The sequence below is a fragment of the Nannobrachium achirus genome, assembly GCF_963921795.1.
Source record: "Nannobrachium achirus genome assembly, chromosome: 9".
NCBI classification, from domain to species: domain Eukaryota; kingdom Metazoa; phylum Chordata; class Actinopteri; order Myctophiformes; family Myctophidae; genus Nannobrachium; species Nannobrachium achirus.
In genome coordinates this window covers 47,823,913-47,845,877 of record NC_137818.1, presented here as the reverse complement: position 1 = coordinate 47,845,877, position 21,965 = coordinate 47,823,913, and the positions used below count along the sequence as shown (strand labels likewise).

General features: G+C 43.5%; 3 protein-coding genes across 3 annotated transcripts; 1 reads left to right on the top strand and 2 right to left on the bottom strand.

Annotated features, from left to right (window-relative positions):
- Positions 1-2,883: 2,883 nt before the first annotated feature.
- Positions 2,884-3,870, bottom strand: LOC308290923 (3-dehydrosphinganine reductase-like; the record flags this gene model as incomplete). Its single annotated transcript, XM_080732839.1, has 1 exon — positions 2,884-3,870. A coding segment is annotated over one exon (987 nt), but the record flags the coding sequence as incomplete, so codon positions are not given.
- Positions 3,871-11,547: 7,677 nt separating this feature from the next.
- LOC308290922 (cytosolic 5'-nucleotidase 1A-like) lies at positions 11,548-12,777 on the bottom strand (the record flags this gene model as incomplete). The annotated part of the gene is made up of 1 exon (XM_080732838.1): positions 11,548-12,777. One exon carries the CDS (start codon positions 12,775-12,777, stop codon positions 11,548-11,550), a length of 1,230 nt encoding a protein of 409 aa, XP_080588964.1.
- Positions 12,778-15,840: 3,063 nt separating this feature from the next.
- Positions 15,841-18,303, top strand: LOC308290920 (lymphoid-specific helicase-like; the record flags this gene model as incomplete). Its single annotated transcript, XM_080732833.1, has 1 exon — positions 15,841-18,303. The coding sequence occupies one exon, from the start codon at positions 15,841-15,843 to the stop codon at positions 18,301-18,303; it is 2,463 nt and encodes an 820-aa protein (XP_080588959.1).
- Between the last annotated feature and the right edge of the window lie 3,662 nt (positions 18,304-21,965).

Genomic DNA, 21,965 nt, shown 5'->3' with positions numbered 1-21,965 from the left:
ACGCATCATTTTTCAGAACAAGGCATCTTAACTTCTCAAAAATACAGGCTATATGTCATGTACGCAATGTATGTACTTCAAACACAGGAAATGCATAACCACAAAGGCGCTTCAAATACTTGCAAACTTTCCAGCTCATCTCAGCAGACATTTCAACCAGTCAATATTGTTCCTTCTTTAACCAGGCCAAGTGACAATATATTAATTGTTCAACATAAATTACGTTCTTTTACATTTCACTATGTTCAACAGGTGAACTGCATCTGTAAGAAAAACTCCATTGTTAAGGGGGTCTCCTCCAAGTTACTATCTTTGTGTGATACAGTAGGAAATCGTTTTCTCATTAACCAGCTTGTAGATTGCCTATTTCTGTGAAGTGGTTTAGGGTAGAACAAGGGTTCCCAAACATTTAAGTCTACAACCCCCCCAAAGTACTCATATTTGAACTGGGGGGACACCACCCCCACCCTGACAGACAATTGGATTTGTGGGAGTGTAAAATGTAGTTTGACTCTGTTCCGACAGAAGCTGTGAACAGCTGATCTACAAGCTCACACTGCGAGCTAGGCGCTGTGAACTTGTAGATCAGCTATTTTAACAATGTTTACCTCTTTTCTTTTGTAATATTTGAGAAAACAATGTTGCATATTAAGCTAATCATCTGGGGATGCTCCAGGCGCATACCACTTAGGCATTGTCACATAGGCATGGATGTCTGGCGGTGTTGCTGGTTCGATTCCCTATCCGGACTACCCTTACGACATGTCACTCCCCGTCTCTCCCCCTATCAATAAAGGCATAAAAGGCATAAAAGCCCAAAAACGAATATTAAAAAATAATAATAATAATGGGAAAGCTGTCATTTTCGATTTTTGTGTTGGCTATCCATATCTGTTATTTTTGAAGATTTTATAAGAATCTTTTTAGTGTAACAACTAACTATTTAAAAAGCATCTGTGGAATCGGCCTCTGGGCTTAATGGGTTGAATACGTATGAACATTAATCCAACATAGGCCTATTAATAGAAAAGATTAAAACATTAACTTACACAACTCTGATGATAGTGCTGTCAAAACGAGTCTATGAATCTGTATGAAATCTATGAAAATGTTTAATCTGGAACATGATTTTATACAATATGTAGCAGGGGCTGCTTCAATTCTCTCTCTCTCAGCTATGGGGTCCTTGGCCTGAAAAACATTGAAGAACCCTGTTCTAGATTAATTATAGTCTAAAAGATAATAGCCCTTATTTGACAGTGAGCATTAATGGTACCAGTAGCAGTTACATATAGGATAGACCAGAACACCACTGGATGGTCAGGCCAAATGCCAGGGGCCCTTTTATTCCATTGAAAGAATTTGTTGAATTTAAGGGTTAGGGATGATAACCTAATCTGCAGTGAAATAGATAAATGATGGTATTTACAATCTGATCCATGCTCAGCCCTGCACCAATCAAAGTCACCCTGGGGAGTTAAGATTTCAGAATCTCAACAAAAGACACTGGTGTCTACATGACAAGAAAGAGCCACTGGTGTCTACTGTCTACACAACGAAGGCTTCAGCGTTAGTTTATGCAGGACACAAGAGTCTTGCCATGCAGGACACAAGAGTCTTGCCCGGACCAGCAGTAGTCAGCTGTCAGTCAGCTCCTCATTCACATATTTGCTGGTCTTTATGTCACACCATCATACTCCAATCAAAGCTCTCACTCAGCTAGCTGCTGTTGCTTTACTCTCTGTTTCTGCACAAAGGTTTAGGTGATATGATATGATTCTGCTTACTACCGTGCACTTCAACAGCAATGCTAGCCTGCTTTTATCTCTGCTGCTAATATGTGCTCCTGTGGTTTCATCACATTCATCCCAAAGGACAACCCTGCCAATCTTTGAGGTATTTTACAGGGCCACAAACCGTGTCCAAAAAGTACAAGCTGAATAGTGAATCCTAAGGATTACTTCACTGCCTCAAGGACTCAAATGGGGCAAAAGGAATGCCCTCATCTGAGAACTTATGAAGAAAGTAGAGCACGCACATCCGTGGCCCAGGTGCTAGACAAGCAGAATCATCAAGAAGGACATAGAGTCTGCACACTGGTTACGCTCCATAAGTTTATTGCTGGTCAACGTTTCGATCTTAATATATCTTCATCAGGACATGAATCCTGATGAAGATCTATTAAGATCGAAACGTTGAACAGCAATAAACTTATGGAGCGTAACCAGTGTGCAGACTCTATGCTCATCTGAAAACTTCTCTTACTCCAGGTAGCCTGTTGACTCGTTCATTTTGTCAACTAAAGACGAAAAATGTTAGTCAGCTACCTTTTTTTCACTGACGAAAACTAATACTAGATTAAAAATGATGACTAAGTGTACTGACAACCTCGTCAACAAATAAAAACGAAACAAAAATCTTAGGAAGGGACTAGTGAGCACTGGTGCGTGTGCGTGCGCGTGCGTGTGTGCATAGATTAGGAGGGGAGCTGGTGTAATGAAGTGTCCCTTTTGCTGCTAATCTCTAGAGTTGTTGTTCATGTTGGAAGGTATAGACGAGCATGTGTGTCCAAGACGCATTAAGTTGGCAGCCACTTCTCACCTGACAGTGATGAGTTTCACCTGTTGGGCCGGGGCGTAACACATGCAGAACACGTCAACCAATTTGGTTCCTCTTACCTGCTGAACATGCACGCATCCTGACCAATCTGTAGAAGTGGCGAGCAGCAACAGAGATCGCCTTCCACCTGGTGACTTCCTACCCTCAATCATGGGCAATTGTGTTGGTTGGAGCAGCCGGTCAAGCTGGATACCCAGAGGTTTCAAACCCCCTAGTCTAAGCGGTTGGGTCTGGGCAGGAAGTTTTATTATTTATATTATTATGTCATGCCTTCTTATCGTCTGCTTTGGACTGCTCTCTCTGGATCATGCAGTGGTTCACAATGCTATTGAAACTCCTCAGGTAGAAGAGTCCGATGGTCCGAAACAGTCCCATGGTCACTATCTGAGTGAGGCCTTCGATGATAGAAGTAACAGGTGACATTCCACAGGTGAGTGTTGAAAGCATGTAGCCATCACAGCCCATAGAGCTATTGAATTTGCCCTGCAAAGCATCCCTGACGATAATCTTGGCCACTTGCTCCGGTTCCCAAATCCCACTGGTCTTAGAAATTAAACAGGTCTCTGGAAGCATTGTCTTTTTCTCCTCAGCAAGCCCTGGAGTGTCTGTGTCAGGTGGGTAGGCAACAGTCACAGAGATATTGTACGGCTTTATCTCCATCTGCAGTGCCTCTGCCAGGCCACGGAGAGCAAACTTGGAAGCGGAGTAGGCAGTGTAGCCAAAGAGGCCAATCTGGCCTGCTTGCGAGGACACAAACACGATGCTTCCCTTTCTGCGTTCCTTCATGGTGGGTATGACGGCCCGTGTAGGGTATAAGCTGCCAAAATAGTTCACCTCCATCAGTCTTTTGAAGCCATCAACCTCCATTTCATCAAACTTTGCAGAAATGGCTGTTCCTGCACAGTTGACCAGCATATAGACAGGGCCCAGCTTCTCTTGAGCCTGTTTTATCACCATCTCCACTTCTCGATAATGCTTGGAAACATCCACAGATACACATAGCACCGCCTGTTCATCATTTATAGCACATTTCTCAACCTCCATCTTTGCTTCAATCAATTTGGTCTCGTCCCGTGCCACCAAAGTGATGAAAGCTCCTTGTCTGTAGCACTCCATAGCAATGCATTTTCCAATTCCACTAGATCCACCAGTCACCACAACGTGGGCCCCATTCAGGTTCAGAGGTTTGGCACGAGTACAAATCATGTACAGCACACAGGCAACAATAAATGCAATGACAACAAGCATAACGAATGGTGTTCAACTAGTTACTGTAACTAGGGTGTATATACTTATGAAAGGTATAAAACAAAGGGCCTGCGTACTGCCTAGATTCAAACAGAGAATTGGTCAACTACTGACTGTTTACACTGAAGGAACAGCTTGGATAAATCCAGAATAAATACAAACAAGTACAAATCAAAGACGTTTTAAACACCAAAAGACTGTCGCTGCTCCATTACCAACATCTTTTATATTATTTGTAGTGACGTCACAATTAGTTCTAAACTCGCATTATTATTGGCTCCAAATATAGAACTCTGACCCTTTTACCTATAGCTGTATCATAGCAGTAACCACTGCCAACTCTGTTAGTGAGGCTAATTTTGCCTGCCTATGCAATTAGCCATTTTAGCTGTAATGTCACATTCCACATTTTGTCCACATTAACTGTCAAAATAAAAACCACCCATTAAACCAAGTGCTCAACTAGAAAAGTGCACTCCTCTGAGCGCATAGGACCAGGACAGGTTGCTTACCCAGGGCTGTGTCAGATGTGGGGTGCAGCCATCTGGCTTACTGGGTGAAATGGCATCCGGCCTTGTGTTGTTTAGAGGCCCGTCGGTGTGTGATTAACATTTGGATCTGATTGGACGCTGGGTTCAGGATTTGGGGCGATTTGTTCTGGAAAATTTGGAAGACAACCGTAGCCAATCAGAAGGGTTAAATCTTGATCACACGACTGTGTACCGATCTGTGTGCGTCTTGGACAAAATCGTAGTAGTAAAAAGATCTTGTCAGGTCGGAATGAGTATGGCATCATGATCCATGGCATCCAGGGAAAACATTTAGATTGTTTCAGTTTGTAAATACATCAAAGATGCGATTATGATCCATTTCTAATGGATAAAGCCTTGGCCTGGAAGAGAGGTCATCAGGTGATCCCCATGCTTCTTGAAGTGTTTCGACCCTTATCCACAAAACACTCCAGTTGGCGGGTCAGCAGTGATTGGCCTGCCCCTTTCCTCCAGGCTTCATATTGTCCTCTCCCCTATGCCAGAGCCAACAGGAGGCTCTCTCTGCCTTGTGAATGCTTGGGGGATTGCAGGCACTGAGAGGTCTCTAGGACTATGGTTTGATTGGTGGTTTGTTTGTAGCATGGTATTATTAACACGGATCCACGCACACGGCCCTCCATGGCACCAGCCCAGACCCCGGCCCATAGGCAGAGAGTGTGAGAAACCAGAAAACGACGGACCAATCAGTGACCACGTCCCAACTGCTGTCCGTACAACAGTGAAAAGCAGACCCTGACCGACCCGGCCATTCCCCGACCCCCCACACTCTCCGCCCACGGCCCGAGGCCCAGACCGACAACACGGAGGAACGTGCAAGCGAATCCACGCCATCGGTCTGGCAACGCCAGGCTAGTTTGTTAGAGCCTTCTCTGCATCTGTGTCACTGTCCTCGTTGTTGCAGTTGAATCCATCCTAGTGAGTCTCTCTTCCTCCCCTCATCTTGGGAGACTCTGGGGGTATTGCTCATTTGTACGTGCTGTAGCTTGCTTGGTGCCCTCTTACAAGTGCTACATGCCCCTGTTACCCCCATACAACCTACAGTTCAAGATATAGTCCAAAACATAAAGTCCCTGTTATAGTGCCCCACCATAAGGAAGATAATGGGAAAAAATGCACTTGTGCGGCTCACTTCACATGGTATCAAACACGACACACATGCATATCTCCTTGTATGGGCCGTTCTGTCCGTGACTTTAGTTATCTCCATACATGGAGTTGTGTGCTCATATCATACATACATACACACAAAGCCGGATGTAGTGGCGGTTAGAAAAAAGTAGGGTGGAGGTTCTTCCATGGCCTGCTAATCAACCTAAGACTAGTGTGCAACGTCTCAGGCCAATCAGTCCAGCAGTCGCCACACACGGACGGGACAGGTGTAAAAACATAATGTCCACTTCCGGACTGGCGGAGATAGCTCTAACAGAGTAGGTCTACCTAGCGTGATGATAAGAAGGCATAGTAAAGACATAGAACGTCAAAACCCAGGAACGCTACCCAGGAACCTGAACCAAAACGCTCTTTCCTGGGGTTGGCAAAGTAGTGGTATATGAAAACCAACATAAATAATGACACGGCCAGCATGTTGGTGAATATGGCCAGCTGTACATCTGTCACCATTTCTAATGGTGCTGTTTTTACTCCTTCGATTGGTACCGTAAATTGGATGGAATGTTCCAAATAAAAAAGCAAAAATCAAGCCAAAGGAATTCAATGATATGAATGTGCCATCAGCAGCTTTTATATCAGGGCCGACGTCACAATTAGTTCTGACCTCAGAGTGGCTGACATTCATTGTCAATGTTTCCAAATATAGACACACCACTGAGGGACAAAATACAATACACAGGGCAACACCACACAGGGGAATATACACATAATATGACCCAGGGTCATAACAAGAAGAAGCAATATGTACTCATAATTTAGATATTGACATCAAAACTCAATCTTTTTTATATCATTTTATGGAGACAGTTCTGATGTTTGTTGAGAAGTGGGCTATATCATTCATTCATAGTATCATATGCCAGCTATGGTTTCCTTGCTAAATGTAGCCATTAAAAGGGGGTACTTGGATTCAGAAGTCAAGGAAAGGTGGTACTAGAGCATAAAAGGTTTGCGAACCACTGATACAAAGCAAGACGACAAAACAGGGCCATAAGTACTGTACTTAAGTACAGTAAAGCAAATGTTAACCAGCTTAGTGACCTTGTGGTTAGAGTGTCCAACCTGAGCCTGGCAGGTCAGGGTTCGATCTCCGGCCGGGAAAAATGGGACCGGGTGCCTCCCTGCTTGGCACTCAGCATCAAGGGTTGGATTGGGGTTAAGTCCCTGTGACATACTGTACTAGCGTCAATGTGTGGAAGTCTTCCAAATCCTTTTTGAAAAACTCATGTTTCTTTCATCAGTGGTTCTCAAACTTTTTCATGTCAAGGACCCCTAGAATTATTTGTGTTTGGCCCCATTTCAAAATATTATGTATCGGGGACCCCCCAGAAGCAAAGATAGTTAAAGCATAAAATAGGCCTGGTAAACCGGTCGTGGAAATCTAATTTAATTTTCAGCTGAAAATGAAATAGAATTCCGCGACCGGGTGGTTTACCAGGCTAGTACTTAGGGTCAACATTCCAGACCAGTGGACAGTGTGGAAAAGAGGCGAAGAAACTAGTGCAAGCTGTTTGGAACGGGTGAAGAAAAGTGTCAGGTGTGGTGCGTGATAGGACAGCATCAGCAAGAATGAAAGGGAAAGTGTATCCTCGACTGTATCACACTGCGTGCCCAGGGCAATTTTCTGTCTGGCAACGTGAAGCTAGGAAAAGTGGACAAGACGGTGGTGAGACCATGCTATGTTGTATGGTTTAGATCAGTGTTTCTCAACCTTTTTTCTGCATGGGCACACTTTTCATGTCCCAAGAATCCATGGGCACACCAACATAATACGGGGGTGTAAATATCGTCACTGTCGGGAAGAAACCTTGTATCTCCAAGTTTCAAATGTGTACGTTTCTTCGCAAAGTAAAGCCCTGCTTCATCATACAAGGCTGTCACACACCAGTAGTGGTGCGAGGCGCTGTGTGCTTGTAGATCTGCTGTTTTCACTAGTTTCAATCATTTTTAAAATGATAAATACAACACTGGCTTTCAAGCAGTTTCAAGGGGCACACTTGACCGTATGGAGAACCTGGATGACTGGAAGCGAGAGAGAGAGAGAGAGAGAGGGGCACACCAAAGGTCCCCAGGCACAGTGGTTGAGAAACACTGGTTTAGATACAGTTGCACTGAGGAAAAGACAGCAAGCAGAGCTGGAAGTTGGATGGATAGGATGTTTTGGAGATAAAGCCAGAGGCCAGACTGAGATGGTTTGGACATGTACAGAGGAGGGATAGTGAGTATATTGGTAGAAGGATGCTGAGGTTGGAACTGCCAGGCAGGAGGCCTAGAGAAAGACCAACGAGGAGATTTATGGATGAAGAGAAAGAGGACATGTATGTGTTAGTTGTGAGAGAAGAGGAGGTGGAGGACAGAGATGGTAGCAGACGATTCACTGTGGCGACCCCTGAATGGCACAGCCGAAAGGAAAAGAGCATTAACAGTTGTTTTTCAAAGCTAAAACAAGTTAAAGTTTATTTATGATTATACAATGTACATAATCATACATATTAGCAGTACTTACATTCCTGGCCAAATAAACCTTATTATGATTTAAAACAATGCCATGGTGATTAAAAAAGTTAGGAGGGAGAAAAAAATCACACCCACTGCTCTCTTTAATGTGTGTGCGCTGGTATTCAGAGTTCAGACTACTCCATGGGTCTTGAACAGGGTCCTCCAAATCTTTGAGTGATTTTTCTCGTTTTTTATATTAACCACTTGAACCCTATAGTGTCCATATTCTGAGAACTTTAACCAAAAATAGCAGATCTACAAGCTCTGAGCTTGTAGATCAGCTATTTTTAGCAAAGAGCTTTGGTTTAGAGGGGAAAAAGAGCAGACTGAAAGGTCAAGTTTATTAAGTATTGACAGTTCAAGTGCTTAAATATCTGAAAACACACATTGACATGAATCCAAAATACACTGATGATTGTGCGGTCAAACAATGAAACTATACAGAATCTATGAAAAGGTTGTGGGGGTCCCTGCTTCATCTCTCGCTTAATTAAGGGGTCCTTGGCCTGAAAACGTTGAAGATCCCTGGACTATAGGCCTACTCTATCCCGTATGAGTTCCCTCTCCTTATTGGACCTGAAAATTCATTTTCCACTAAAGAGCTGGAGAGACGGGATGACTCCCGTTACTGAACAAACACACTATAGGAATGATTATTCAGCGTTTAGAGCTATTCAACACTTATTTCAACAAAAATCAACAAAAATCACTTTAAATGTCTACTCAAGTTGGTCTTCCCAAGACACTTTCCTGTCCCTTTGTCATTACATGAGCGTCTTGTGGTTGCGTACAAATAAAAATGTAGTAGTTGGTGTAACACAGCATGCAGCGCAGCACAGCTCAAAAGTCAACGTGGAGACAAAAGAAGGTATTTCAGGAATATCATATATGGCTTTGACATGCAATGTAATCTCATAGATTTACTGTCACTTAAAGTGTGAATAGTGGAATTGTACCTTGGTCCATTCGGTTGCTTAGATAATAATAATGCAAGTGATATAGCTATAATTCTCTACTTACTACTTTCGACTGTACTTATATAAATAAAACAAAAATTCTAAAGTTTTGTACAATCGATTGGTGGCATTTGGTCACAGATGTGGGGAAAGAAACGTGTGGAGGTACTTCTTGGCGTACTGACAAGGACAAGAAACCTGGTGCTTATCAGGTACAGCAGTTTGCGAGATCAGCCTAGGACACACACACACACACACACACACACACACACACACACACACTCACAGGCCCATCTGCCTCCTACAGAGAGCCGCTGTAAAAACAAAAAATCACACCCAATGTGAAGTGAGCGGTGGTCGTGCTTGCATAACGTCTTCAGACTAGGATTTGAGTCTAGGATGTACAGGCTATGCTACACACACACGTTTTGCTATGGCAAAACGCTGAGGAAAAAGGCTACAGACACACGCACAGCCACTCTTTACCACCGCTCAAAATTAAGAAACGGCATGCATGGATGGCCCCCATGTGGATATCTGACTTCATGTGGCCAGTCTGTGACATCAGTTATCTACAGTATGACATAGATACCCCAAATCAGGGCAAGAATTCTTCCATTTCATTTTAAAATGGCCAACAAATTCACATGATAGTTACACAAGAGAAAGAAAAATCTATATTAATACAATAACATTTAAATTACGAAACGGTAGCCTAGGGCCTCACTTTAGTAAAACATCTCTTTTGACATAAAAATGTGAATTATTTGTGTGTGGGTTAACATTTCATTATACATTTTTCTGTTGGCAAAAAAATATCTAAACAAATTGAAAAAAGGCACTCCCTTAATTGGCCTATATTGACAGTATTCACAAGAAACATGGCGCTGATCGCTAAAGCAGTTTGTGGGATTGGCCCCGGACAGACAAACAAATAAACAATCACAGAGACATCCAGAGCATATATACATCCATGTATAGTGGGGAGAGCCTCACTGAGGGGCACTGCTTGCCCTTGTCTTCATTTCATCCACTTTGAGGCGAACCGCACCACAGATCTTTTCTGTGCATCCTGCTGAGGAATTCCAAAAATGTAGCCAAAGGAAACCTTCACACCATTATTGATACTGAGCTTTCAGGTTTGTCCTATACCGCTCAATGGAGGCCATATTGGTCTGAAACCTCTCCAAATGTGGACAAGTACAGACCAATGTGACCCCTATTGACTTTGATTATAAAAATTAAAGTTCAATAAAAAAACAATGTGACAAAATGCATGGATGTTTTTCCATATGTTCTATTTATTGACTGCATATACACAAGACCTTTTTGGCTAAGAGGGCATCTGCTGGGTAAGTGCACACCTGTGCCTCCCCTTTCTTACCGATAGTTTCTTCCTGGTCATTGTCGCTCGTGACATTGGGTTATTGTTATTGCCCAAGTAACCCTTCCAGTGGACGGGGTACATTTCCGTCTCATCAAGTTCAGTAAAAAAATAAAGTCTCTACAGTGGAGAACCGGTACCGTACTGTTCTCCACCACACCCAAAGGGCCCTTCTCCTCTCCTCTCTTTTCTTTTCTCTTTTCCTGAATAATAATATACAAACTGAAAAGTATTTTCTAATGCAGCAGTGTTTTCAGATCTTTTCAAGTTTCAGCGGTAACATATCCTTAGGTCGAACTCCCTTTGGGTCCGACCACCTAAACCTAACCTTAACCCTAACCCCAGTAAAACTATGCCTAAACCTAACCCTAACCCTAACCCTAACCTCAGTCGACCCAACGGGAGTTCGACCTATGGGGCAGTCCCGTTTCAGCAGGTAATGCATTCACTCCAGTGGACGATAACTTCTCATTCTTTGGCTATACTCAAGTGGTAATTACAATAACAATTTACGTAAGCATGAACTCTAGTCTTTAGTGACTAAAGTACATTAATTAGTACAGTGCACAGAGAACAATGCAGTGCCTCAAAGAAGTCCAGGTGAACAAAGGAACCTGGCATCTGTCTAAACAACGTGCTTTCTAAATAACATTCTTAACACTTGTTGAAAACAACTAAACAAAAAATATAGTAAACTAGCATCTATTGAACTAAACTGATAAAAAGGGATAGGAGGAATAAGTGCTAGAGGGTGAGGTGGAGTCTTCTGCCTATGGTGGAAAATTGGGAGTGAGTGTGCAGTTCCACATTCAGTCTTAGTTGATCTAAGGGAGCGGGAAGTGTTGTAGAGCTGGATTGATCATATCTTGAAGGTAATGGGTTGCTGTGTACTCCAACACCAACGTTTTGTACTGGACGGGAGCAGCAACCCGAATCCAATGAAAGGAACAGAACAGGGGGAGACGTGAAAGGTTTGGGAGGTCGACGACCAGTCGTGCCAACGAAAGCAAACCTTTTCCCATTAAACCCGGTAGGTCTGAAGAGTCGGGTAGGAGACTGCCCCTGAGTGCTGCCCCAGTGATGCCAAGGTCAGAAAGAGTGTTCAGGAGAAGCTGCTCATTCACTGTGACAAATGCGTGGGATAGTGCTGATAAGTCTGCCTTGATTCAGACTGCTGCTGATAACTCTGTCCAGACTGTTGTGATGGCTGATAACTCTGTGCTGGTCCAGATTGCTGCTGTTGATAACTCTGTGTTGGTCCAGACTGCTGCTGTTGATAAGACTGTCCACTTTGCTGCTGCGATGCGTGCTGCGATGGGTGCTGCGATGGGTGCTGCGGATAACTCTGTGACTGTCCAATCTGTCCAATCCCATATGGTACATGCGCAGAGATGGTTCCCATCTTCTTGGCCCCCTGGATGTTGAACATTTGGTCATCAAAGAAGATGTGGGGTTTTATTTTCCTCAAGAGCGGCCCTTTGGGGGCCCCAGCGGCGAACAGAGCCTCGTCAATCTCCAGGCCCCAGCTCCTTAGTGTTTTAATGACGCGGGCCCCGGAGCTGGCTGCACTGCGGGCCGTGACCAGGAACGTGCGGATGGGACAGTCATTACGCTCATCCTTGGCATAGAACTTCTTCTGGAGTTTCCCCAGGGCTTCCAGAAACCCCTTCAGGGGACCCTGGGCAAGAGGAATGTCTTGGTTTATCTTCTCGTGAAGAAAGAAGTTTTTCAAGCCTTCTTGTTTCAAGACTTTTTCAGACTCATCCGAGAAGAGCACAGCATCTCCGTCAAAGGCCACTCTCAACTGGCTGTCACTCAACTCTCTTTCATAGTCGGGCGAATACATTGTGGCAGCGGCAATTTCTGCTTTAATTGCCTCTGTGACTTTCTCAGGGTCCTTGGAGAGGTAAAGGTTGGTGTTGTAGGCCTTCAGGTAGCCGATGGGACTCTGCCCTCCAGTCATGCAAAATCTCTCTATGGTCAAATTGTAATGATTAATGCTGTTTATGATTCGGACTCCAACTTGGGCATGACTGTTAGTCATCAGGACAATGTCAAACAACTCCTCACTCTCTGGGTAGAGGTCCCTCAGCCTCGAGTTGACTGTCATTAATGCCTTCACAAATGGAAAAGAATCTCCTCGTCCCATGATCTCATTTTCGTGCTCCACCTGATAGTCTATGTATTTCTCTACTCCTTGATTCTGATAAATCCCGCTCTCTGCTACCATGTTGAATAAGGTGCGCGGGGAGATGGCTATAGTAACAGCATTTCTTGGGTCAGGTGGTAACGGTGATTTTTGTTTCTCATCATTGCAGTTAGTTAGTTGGAAAAATGGTTTTTCAGTCATTTTTACAAATCGTTTAACCTATTGAAAGGTTGCTGTAAAAAACCTTTACTGTTCTTGTGCTCTATTTTGTTCCGTACGTTGGAGACTAGACTACACACTGTGAACTTTATGGTTGTGATGTGCCTTTTATGTAAGGACTAAATTTATGAACCACCCATGTCACCTCATGACGTCACAAATGGCGAGTTGTGGCATTCATAATATCGAGTCTCATGTGGTCAGACCCACCCATCTTACGTCATCAATTCCAATGACCTAATTCCAAAGATCTGACCCAAAAAAGACCAGTAAATAAAGAAGCATTCTTGTTTATTCTACCATTTTCTCTGCACTTGATATGCAAAATGGCAAAGCAAGTTGATCCCATCATCAAAAAAGAGGGGCACCTATTGATTAATTTTGGGCTCGCTGAAAGCGAGCCCACAATTTGTCAAGTTCTCCTCAACAGTACAAAGGCATCTATCTATCAGTCAAGTTCTCCTCGACAGTACAAAGGCAGGGCCCTTAGCCAATGAGGTGCAGCCAAAGGGTAGATCTTTGTGCCCATACATGGTGTTACATGCAAGGTTTCGTAGGAACAGTATTTCAAGTTGTGTTTTGTTCGCCCTGTACTGTTCTGTTCTTGTTATTGTTAGTCTTGTTTTGTTTCTTGTTTTATGTGAGGACAACGGATGAAATTTAGCTAACTCCGGCTGGTTTACACTGAGATTTTTGTATGTTTGTATTTATTATGCAACATGTCAATGTCAATGTGTCCATTAACTGGTACTGTCCTGTCCAAATAAATAAATAAAGTAAAGTAAAGTTGATTGAATAATCTATTAACCATTTCCTTTTGCCAAAGGTACGTCATAATGCCAAAGGATTACACAAAAAACCTTTGTGGTCCTTTGTATTAAATTCTTCAAATCAAGACATAATGCACAACAAGAGATTATCAATACAGGAGCAGCAAAAGTAGGCCTATATTAAATAACAAAAAGGAAATATAAGCTGTTTGTATGTTTAATTTGTTTTTACATTCTAATAATAAGTCTGTCCACTTTGCATTGGGGGGCCAAAGTAAAGTAAAGTCAATTTACTAGCCTATATCAGTACTTTTTTCACACTCATTTTACAATTCAGGGGCATTTGAGATCTGTCTGGTTCAAATGGGTTATGGTGCTGCTTTGAAGTACATTTCAAATTAATTATTTCATTATTTAGTCAATATATATATATTTATTTTTTTGAGTAATATAGTTGTCTGTAAAGACTGCCACCTCATATCACAATATTATGCATATAGATTTTGGATTTTTGAGTTTGATAAATGATGAATGGACAGCCGTCATTAAAGCCCAGCAATGAGACGTCATAACGTCTTCAGACTAGGATATAGGTCTAGGATGTAATTGGTGATGTAATACAGGCTACTCACACACACATTGCTTTGGCAAAACGCTGAGGAAAACACATTGCTATGGCAAAACACTGAGGAAAAGTGGCTACAGATAGGTCTAGGATGTAATTGGTGATGTAATACAGGCTATACACACACACACATTGCTTTGGCAAAATGCTGAGGAAAACACATTGCTATGGCAAAACGCTGAGGAAAAGTGGCTACAGACACACGCACAGCCACTCACCGCTCAAAAACAGCCTGCTGGCAAGAGAGTTTAAGATTCTATAGCTTACACCAAGATGATGCAAACACAAACGGTTTCACAGACTATTAGATGTGGGAATTTTGTATATGAACTTTCCATCAGATCTCAGGTTAAACACTATAGTGGGCCTAAGAGTCAATAAAGAACACAAGTAAGAAGGCAGTAGCCTTATAAAGAAAATGATACCAATGCTCCTCCTTCTACAATTTTGCAAGGATGAACAACTAACCTTCTCATACAACATGCAGTGATGTGTCCGAAAACCTAAGCTAAATCGTAGTGCTGCATGGTAGACATTTTCAAGGAGAACACATTGTGCACATTAGGCGCACATACTCAGTCGTTCTAGTGTATGTCCTTTATGTTGGTGTTTTCTATTTTTTGAGCGGCACGCACACACGCACACACAGTGCACACACACACACACACACACACACACACACACACACACACACACACACACACACACACACACACACGCCTTGACCAGTAGGCCATCTGTCTGTCGTTGTCCCTTTTATGCCCATATATGGAGATCCTTGATGTCATCAGTATATGCCCATATGGAGATCTTTGCATCTGTCTGTTGTTGTCCCTTTTATGCCCATATATGGAGATCCTTGATGTCATCAGTATATGCCCATATATGGGAATGCCCCCTTTTGTGCCCATATATGGAGCTGACTGAGTTGTTTGCACCTGATGCCATGACGACACATTAAGGTTAGACAACACACTCCATAGTTGGGCGTGGCTGCATTGGGAACTCCTTATTTGGTTATGACTGAGTCATGGTGACATGGTGATGTCAGAGGTCCAACGGCCCTCCCTTAAGTCAATCTTTATATAGGATAGATGACGTCATAGACTTGGCCTCCAAGTTGATGCATCACAACATAGAGTAAGTACTCTGACAACGGGTGCTGACATCAAGAAAGGAAAGGTAAACAAGCTGTATATTTCCATATTTGGAGACTTTGACAATGTCTCTCAACCAATCACAATGCAAAGTCAGAATAAAGGTCACTGCTAACATAAAATAGTTTACATTGCACAATGAGGGAGAGCAGCCTTATCTTGCGTAAGAAGAACTGCACCCTGAATGAATACATTTTATTGAAAGCCAAATTACCTTTCATATTGTTGACTTTCGGATATGGCAGCAATTATGAGCTGTGTAAAGCATGAATCTCAAAATGCATTCACCAAATGCTTCGAACCTGACAAGTTGGTGGAGCCTCTTGGTACAGCCATGGAGACTGCATCAGCAAATCACTTGGCTGAAATTGGTGAAACTAACTCCAGTTATTTCCAACGAGGCAGCCAGCATTCTACCATCGTTGCAGAAAATGTGGAAGAGTGCAAGGTTCAGAGCCACGGTGCCAGTGTTGCGACAGGAAGTATACGTTCTATGGAGAGACATAATGACGCTGTGAAATCTGAGGGGACAGAAGTTATCACCAAGCAAATGGAAAAGGAAGAAGAGGAGTTAATTAAGGAAAGTGAGAGAAAGGAGAAGGAGTTCATGGGCAAGGCGAAGGAATCCTTGCAGGGTGAGTCTCATGACTTGCGTTTCAAGAGGCTGCAGCACCTTCTGGAGAAGAGCAAAATCTATTCCAATTACCTGCTGAGCAAAATGGAACAGCAGCAGCAGGAGGAGACACTCAAGAAGAAGAGGCTTGAGAAGAAAGGTATCAAGTTACGGAGCACTGACGGAACAGCAGCCAAGGATGTCAACAATAAGAAACGGAAAAGAGATGACAACTACAAAATAGCTGATGTCATGTCTAAAGAAGAAATCATGTCCAAGGCAAAGAGGATAATTACTACAGAGGACAAAGAGAAGTCTGCTGCATCCATGTCACTGAATGTGAAGGATATAGAGAAGCTAACAAACTCCAACAATGACATCAAGGTCTGTCACTCTGAGACCATGCCAGACAACACCAAGCATTCCCTGGGCTCCGACAGGAAAGTGAATGGCCAGCCAGTTCCTGCCAAACAGCCCACACTATTTTCTGGAGGGGTGATGAGGTGGTACCAGATAGACGGCATCGAATGGCTGAGGATGCTATGGCAGAACGGTATCAACGGGATCCTTGCAGATGAGATGGGTCTGGGAAAGACCATCCAATGCATTGGCCACATCGCCATGATGATCCAGAACATGGTCAAGGGGCCCTTCCTGGTGGTGGCTCCACTCTCCACCCTGCCCAACTGGGTCAACGAGTTCAAGCGGTTCACACCAGAGGTGACAATACAGCTCTACCACGGCAACCCGAAAGACAGGGCTCAACTCCTCAAGCAGATCGGCAGGCCTCAGGGCCCCCTCCACATGTGTCCAGTTGTCATCACCTCCTTCGAAATCGCCATGAATGACAATAAGATGCTGCAGCGTTACTCCTGGAAGTACCTGATCATAGACGAGGGTCACCGGATCAAGAACATGAATTGCCGTCTGGTGCGTGAGCTGAAGTCTCTCACCGCCAGCAACAAACTGCTATTAACGGGCACACCACTGCAGAACAACTTGGCTGAGCTCTGGTCCCTCCTTAACTTCCTCCTGCCTGAGGTCTTTGATGACCTAAAGAGCTTTGAGTCGTGGTTCGACATCGACACTATCCGGGCAGAGGCGGAGAATGTAGTGGCCAATGAGCGGGAGCAGAACATACTGAGCATGCTCCATCAGATTCTGACTCCATTCCTCCTGAGGAGGTTGAAGTCAGATGTGACGTTGGATGTTCCTCCGAAGAAGGAGATCATTGTCTATGCTCCTCTGACAGTCAAACAGGAGACCTTCTACACAGCAGTGGTCAACAAAACTATTGCCAAGATGCTCAGACAAGAGAAACCAGCTGAGCTGACGAGTAGTGGCAGATCACAGCGTCAAACTTGGAAGTTGGTGAACCACAATATGGCAAACGGCAAAATGGAGAATTACCTGGAGAAGGCCTGCAAGGAGTACGAGGACAGCTTTAGCCCTGTAGCGGAGGTGCAGACCCCTTTGGATGCCGAGATTAACCTGAAACTTAATAACATCATCATGTTGCTGAGAAAGTGCTGCAACCACCCTTACCTGCTGGAGTATCCACTGGACCCAACTACGCAGCAGTTCAAGATTGACGAAGAGCTGGTGACGAGTTCAGGGAAGTTCCTCATCCTGGACAGGCTGCTGCCTGAGCTGAGGAAAAGAGGCCACAAGGTGCTGGTCTTCAGTCAGATGATATCCATCTTGGACCTCCTGGTGGATTACTGTTCCCTGAGAGGATTCCAGTACAGCCGACTAGATGGCAATACGTCCTACGTAGAGAGAGACGAGAACATGGCCAAGTTTTCCGCAGACCCAGAGGTGTTCCTGTTCCTGCTGAGTACCAGAGCAGGAGGCCTGGGCATCAACCTCACAGCTGCAGACACCGTTATCATATTTGACAGTGACTGGAACCCACAAGTGGACCTGCAGGCCCAGGATCGCTGCCACCGCATCGGACAGACCAAGCCTGTTGTAGTCTACCGCTTGCTGACAGCAGGCACCGTTGACCAGACCATTCTGGAGCGCGCCTCGGCCAAGAGAAAGCTGGAACAGATGATCATTCACAAGAACAAGTTCAAAGGAGCACGGACAGACTTGAACCAGCCTAAGAGCTGTATTGATCTGGTTGAGCTGATAGAAATGTTAAAAATCAGGGTCACTGCAAAGGAGATGAAAAGTATAGAGGGGAAGGTGATTAGTGACAAGGACCTGGAGACCTTACTGGATCGAAGTGACTTACTGGATCGAAGTGACTTGCTGGACGAGAAAAGGAGCTCAAAGCTGGAGAAGGTGGGAGTCTTCAGAGTGATCGAGTCCAACGAGTCATCAGAGATATCGGTTTGACCTGAGCAGAGGTTCACACTCCTTTGTTTTTGGTTTCTGGTTTAGAAACAATGAAAGAAGAAAATACAGTGCAGCCCTCCCCTCAATTAGCAAAAGGTGTTGTCTCTGACAGAGGTGGGGTTGGGTCACTGTGAGCCCTGCACTACTATGCGTATTATGCAAGTGGTATTTATATGTATTGCTTACTTAGTGTAGGTATGTATGTGCAATTGGGAAATTTAAGAATGTACTGTACTGTTTAATGATGAAATATTGACAAACTTTGTGTGAACCTCATCTGTAGTAAGTATTAAACCTATTACCTATATTTAAATAAAAGACTTGCCCCACACAACTGTTATCGAATAGAAGAAATATCTATTTACTCAAAATCTGAACATATTGACTTCAAAACTGGACTTGTGCCAACGTGTGCCTTTTGTACTCATGGCCATATATGACCTATTGGTGCACCTAAATAGACTAAATAACATAGGCTCATTTGCCTACTTATATTTATCCCAAATGAATTGCTTTGCCCCTATCGTCCAGTTTGCCCAGCAGCCCTCCTAGCATAGAGCGCAGCTCATAAGCATATCGCTTTTACGAAATCTTTTGCGGTCAAAAACATTTTTTTTCTTCTTTTTTTCAATTTCTTTCATGAATGTGTTATTTGTTGTCATTGCAAACACGTCCATGCCTTGGTTGTCCCATACAAGCCAGCACTGTCTCATACGGTAAATATTTTTTTTGGGTGAGAATTCGACACAACTGCCAAGTGCCAAGTGCCTGTACTGGCCAATCACAGCGAGTCTTTTCCGGAACTTGACAAAACACATATAGTGCAGAGGCTTAGTGCATGTTTTTTAGGTGAATCATTCAGTTGCGGATAAAATCGCCAAATTTAGTATGAGGCTTCCTTAGGACATACAAAAGGATTTTTAGCCTAGGAGCCCTTGTCAAATATCTATTTTAAATATCAAATTGCAAGACTATCAATATCAATGAAATATGTGAAAATCCGTGTAGTATTTTTCAGACTATATACATCATAAAATGATCAGATTACTTCCAAATGTGATAAAGTTGACTTATTTTGACATTGTTAATGTCACAGAACATGAAGTATCATCAATAACACCTTTATTGCAACAAAGAATACAAATGAATATGCATCATAGTTTGAAACATGTTATAGAGCTGTGCATTCTGTTTAGCTGTCACAATTGCATTTGCAAAGTGGGGAACAGTCCAAATATGCATTGTTGCATTTGCAGGTACTACAGTCACCTTTACAGGCACATCTGATCAGTTCTCTGCAAGCTCTGGAAACCTCGAGAATGGTCAGCCAAACTGGCACCCACGACCCTTCTTCCTTGGCCCATCCAGATAGTTCTTTGGAGAAGGAATCACTTGGTGGCTTTGTGTGCTGGTGGCCTAGATGCCCGCTTGGTAGACTTTCACATGCTGGAGGAGTGCATCCTGGGTGGGAGGTAGTTTCTCCATCGTTCGATTTTCTTCACAGAAGAGTTCTTTTCTTTTTTTGTTGATGGAGTTCAAAGGACTGGATTTGTCATACAGGATGATCGACTGTCAGTCTTTCAAGCTCCCGGAAGTGCTGGCAGTCAACAGCTAGTTGCTGGAAGGGATGCTTTGCCAGATGGACAAATGTTGCTGTCACAGCATCATAGGCTTGCCTGGCCCGCCAAGCTGACTTCTTACCCTTTCCATTAAAAGCAGATGTTGTGTCACAACCAGAATATGCATGAAACATAGGCAGGGCTCGAGATTTGGGTTCCCCCATGCTTTTGCACCATACGTTAACTCTACTGCGCGTGTGTCTACCGTCCTGTTTTACCAATCGCGCCAATGAACTGCAGCGGCGGAGGAGGTATTTAGCTTTTTATATCTGTGCCCAAATCAAGAAAAATGCGGAAGTACAGTGCTCTTCCGAGTGCTTCATGCTCTGTCTGGTGAGCAACTTTCATTGAAATAAATAGGTTTGGGCAGGGATGTCCGCCATCTAGATATATTATATACAGTAGCTATAACGAATACAGGTCTGTTCGCCCTCCTGCATGGCCGTTTGCCTCAGGCGTCTATCTGGTGTAATGTTAAAACGTAACGTTAAAACCTACGTTTTTAAATAATCGTAGTAGATGAAGTAAAAGTACAATATTTGGATCCGAGATTTAATGGAGTAGAAGTAAAAGTATTGCAAATTGGAAATACTCAAATATTAAAAAATAAAAAAAAAGAAATACCTCAAAATTGTAGTACAAGTACAGTACTTGCACAGTGAGTGTGAGAACAGTGGAAAAAATTAAGGCGAACGGCCGTGAGGGCGAACAGACTTGTTACCGCTACAACTAACTCTATGGTTGGGCATGGTGAGCTGGAGCCAGGATACTTCCAAGCTAGTCTCAACTCTCTCAACGGTCAACACACATTGATGAGACAATAAGCTATGGTAGCCTATACTAGCTTTGAATGCGTCTTATCGAGTTTCATGGTAGGCAAAAAAAAAATAAGATACAATATAGAAGTGCTGTCCCTGCCTCATCTCTCTTCCAGTTAAGGGGTCCTTGGCCTGAAAAACCCCAATACAGAATAGAATCCCCAACTGAACAGCAAAATGAAAAATAGGCACATGTCAATCTCCAAGCCCATGAGCTGGATACAGTGTTCTCTGTGACGAGGTACAAATTCTGGGACAATCAGAGTGCAGTAACTACGTTTTCGAATTTCACCAAAAAATGGGTTTAAAAGTGTTACAGCTTATCAGCCAAATGAGATAAAGATATAAAAGATATTACACTGATTGTACATCTGTTCTTGAGGTAATTGTTCATCCCCCAATATCAAGAAGGCTAATTTGACCGTTGGGCGACACAAATAAGTCGGTGTGTCCCAAAACGTAGTTACTGCACTCTGCCTTTGTAGGGCAGTGTTCTCTCGCATAGAATTCTTGAGTTTCCCCATGAGGCTTCCAGAAAACCCTTAAGAGGACCCAGGGAAAGTGTAATATCCTCATGCTCAAAAAACCTGTCCAAGCTGCCTTTCTCAGATTCATTGGGATAGTATGTCCGTCAAAGGCCACTCTCAGTTGGGTTTCACGAAACTCTCTGTCAGGTGAAAGCATTGTGGTAGGGGGAATTCCCACTTGAATTGCCTTTAATTGCTCAAGTACATCATCTTTATTAAATGTTAAACTAAATACCTATGACATATACAGAAGTAAAACATGATTGATTAACTCAGTGCTGCTAACCTACCTGATAAACAGTTGATGGTTTAATTGTCTCAGCCAGGCCTGACGACCGAAAGCCCGGAGACTATGTTTTTGCACTTGTCCATTTGTCCATCTTCTTTATACAGGGCATGAGCAGCTAATCTCTGGCACAGCTGGACCAACCGGCATGAAACTGGCGCACACACCCCCAGTTGACCAAGGACGAACCTCCACACCATATTCCATATTCTTCCTCATGGTGGCTCTATAAGAGGCCACACCACTTATCAAACATGATTTGCTTCCAGTAAACTTTGACAAATGATCTCCTCCAGGCCGGAAAAGCCAGGGGTGGGGATCATGTTTTCGCTCTGTGTGCGTGTCTGTCTGGTGCGGTTGCCCCAAATTTGATTCACACTTTGAGGGGCCTCTGAGAAGAGTCAAACGGGAT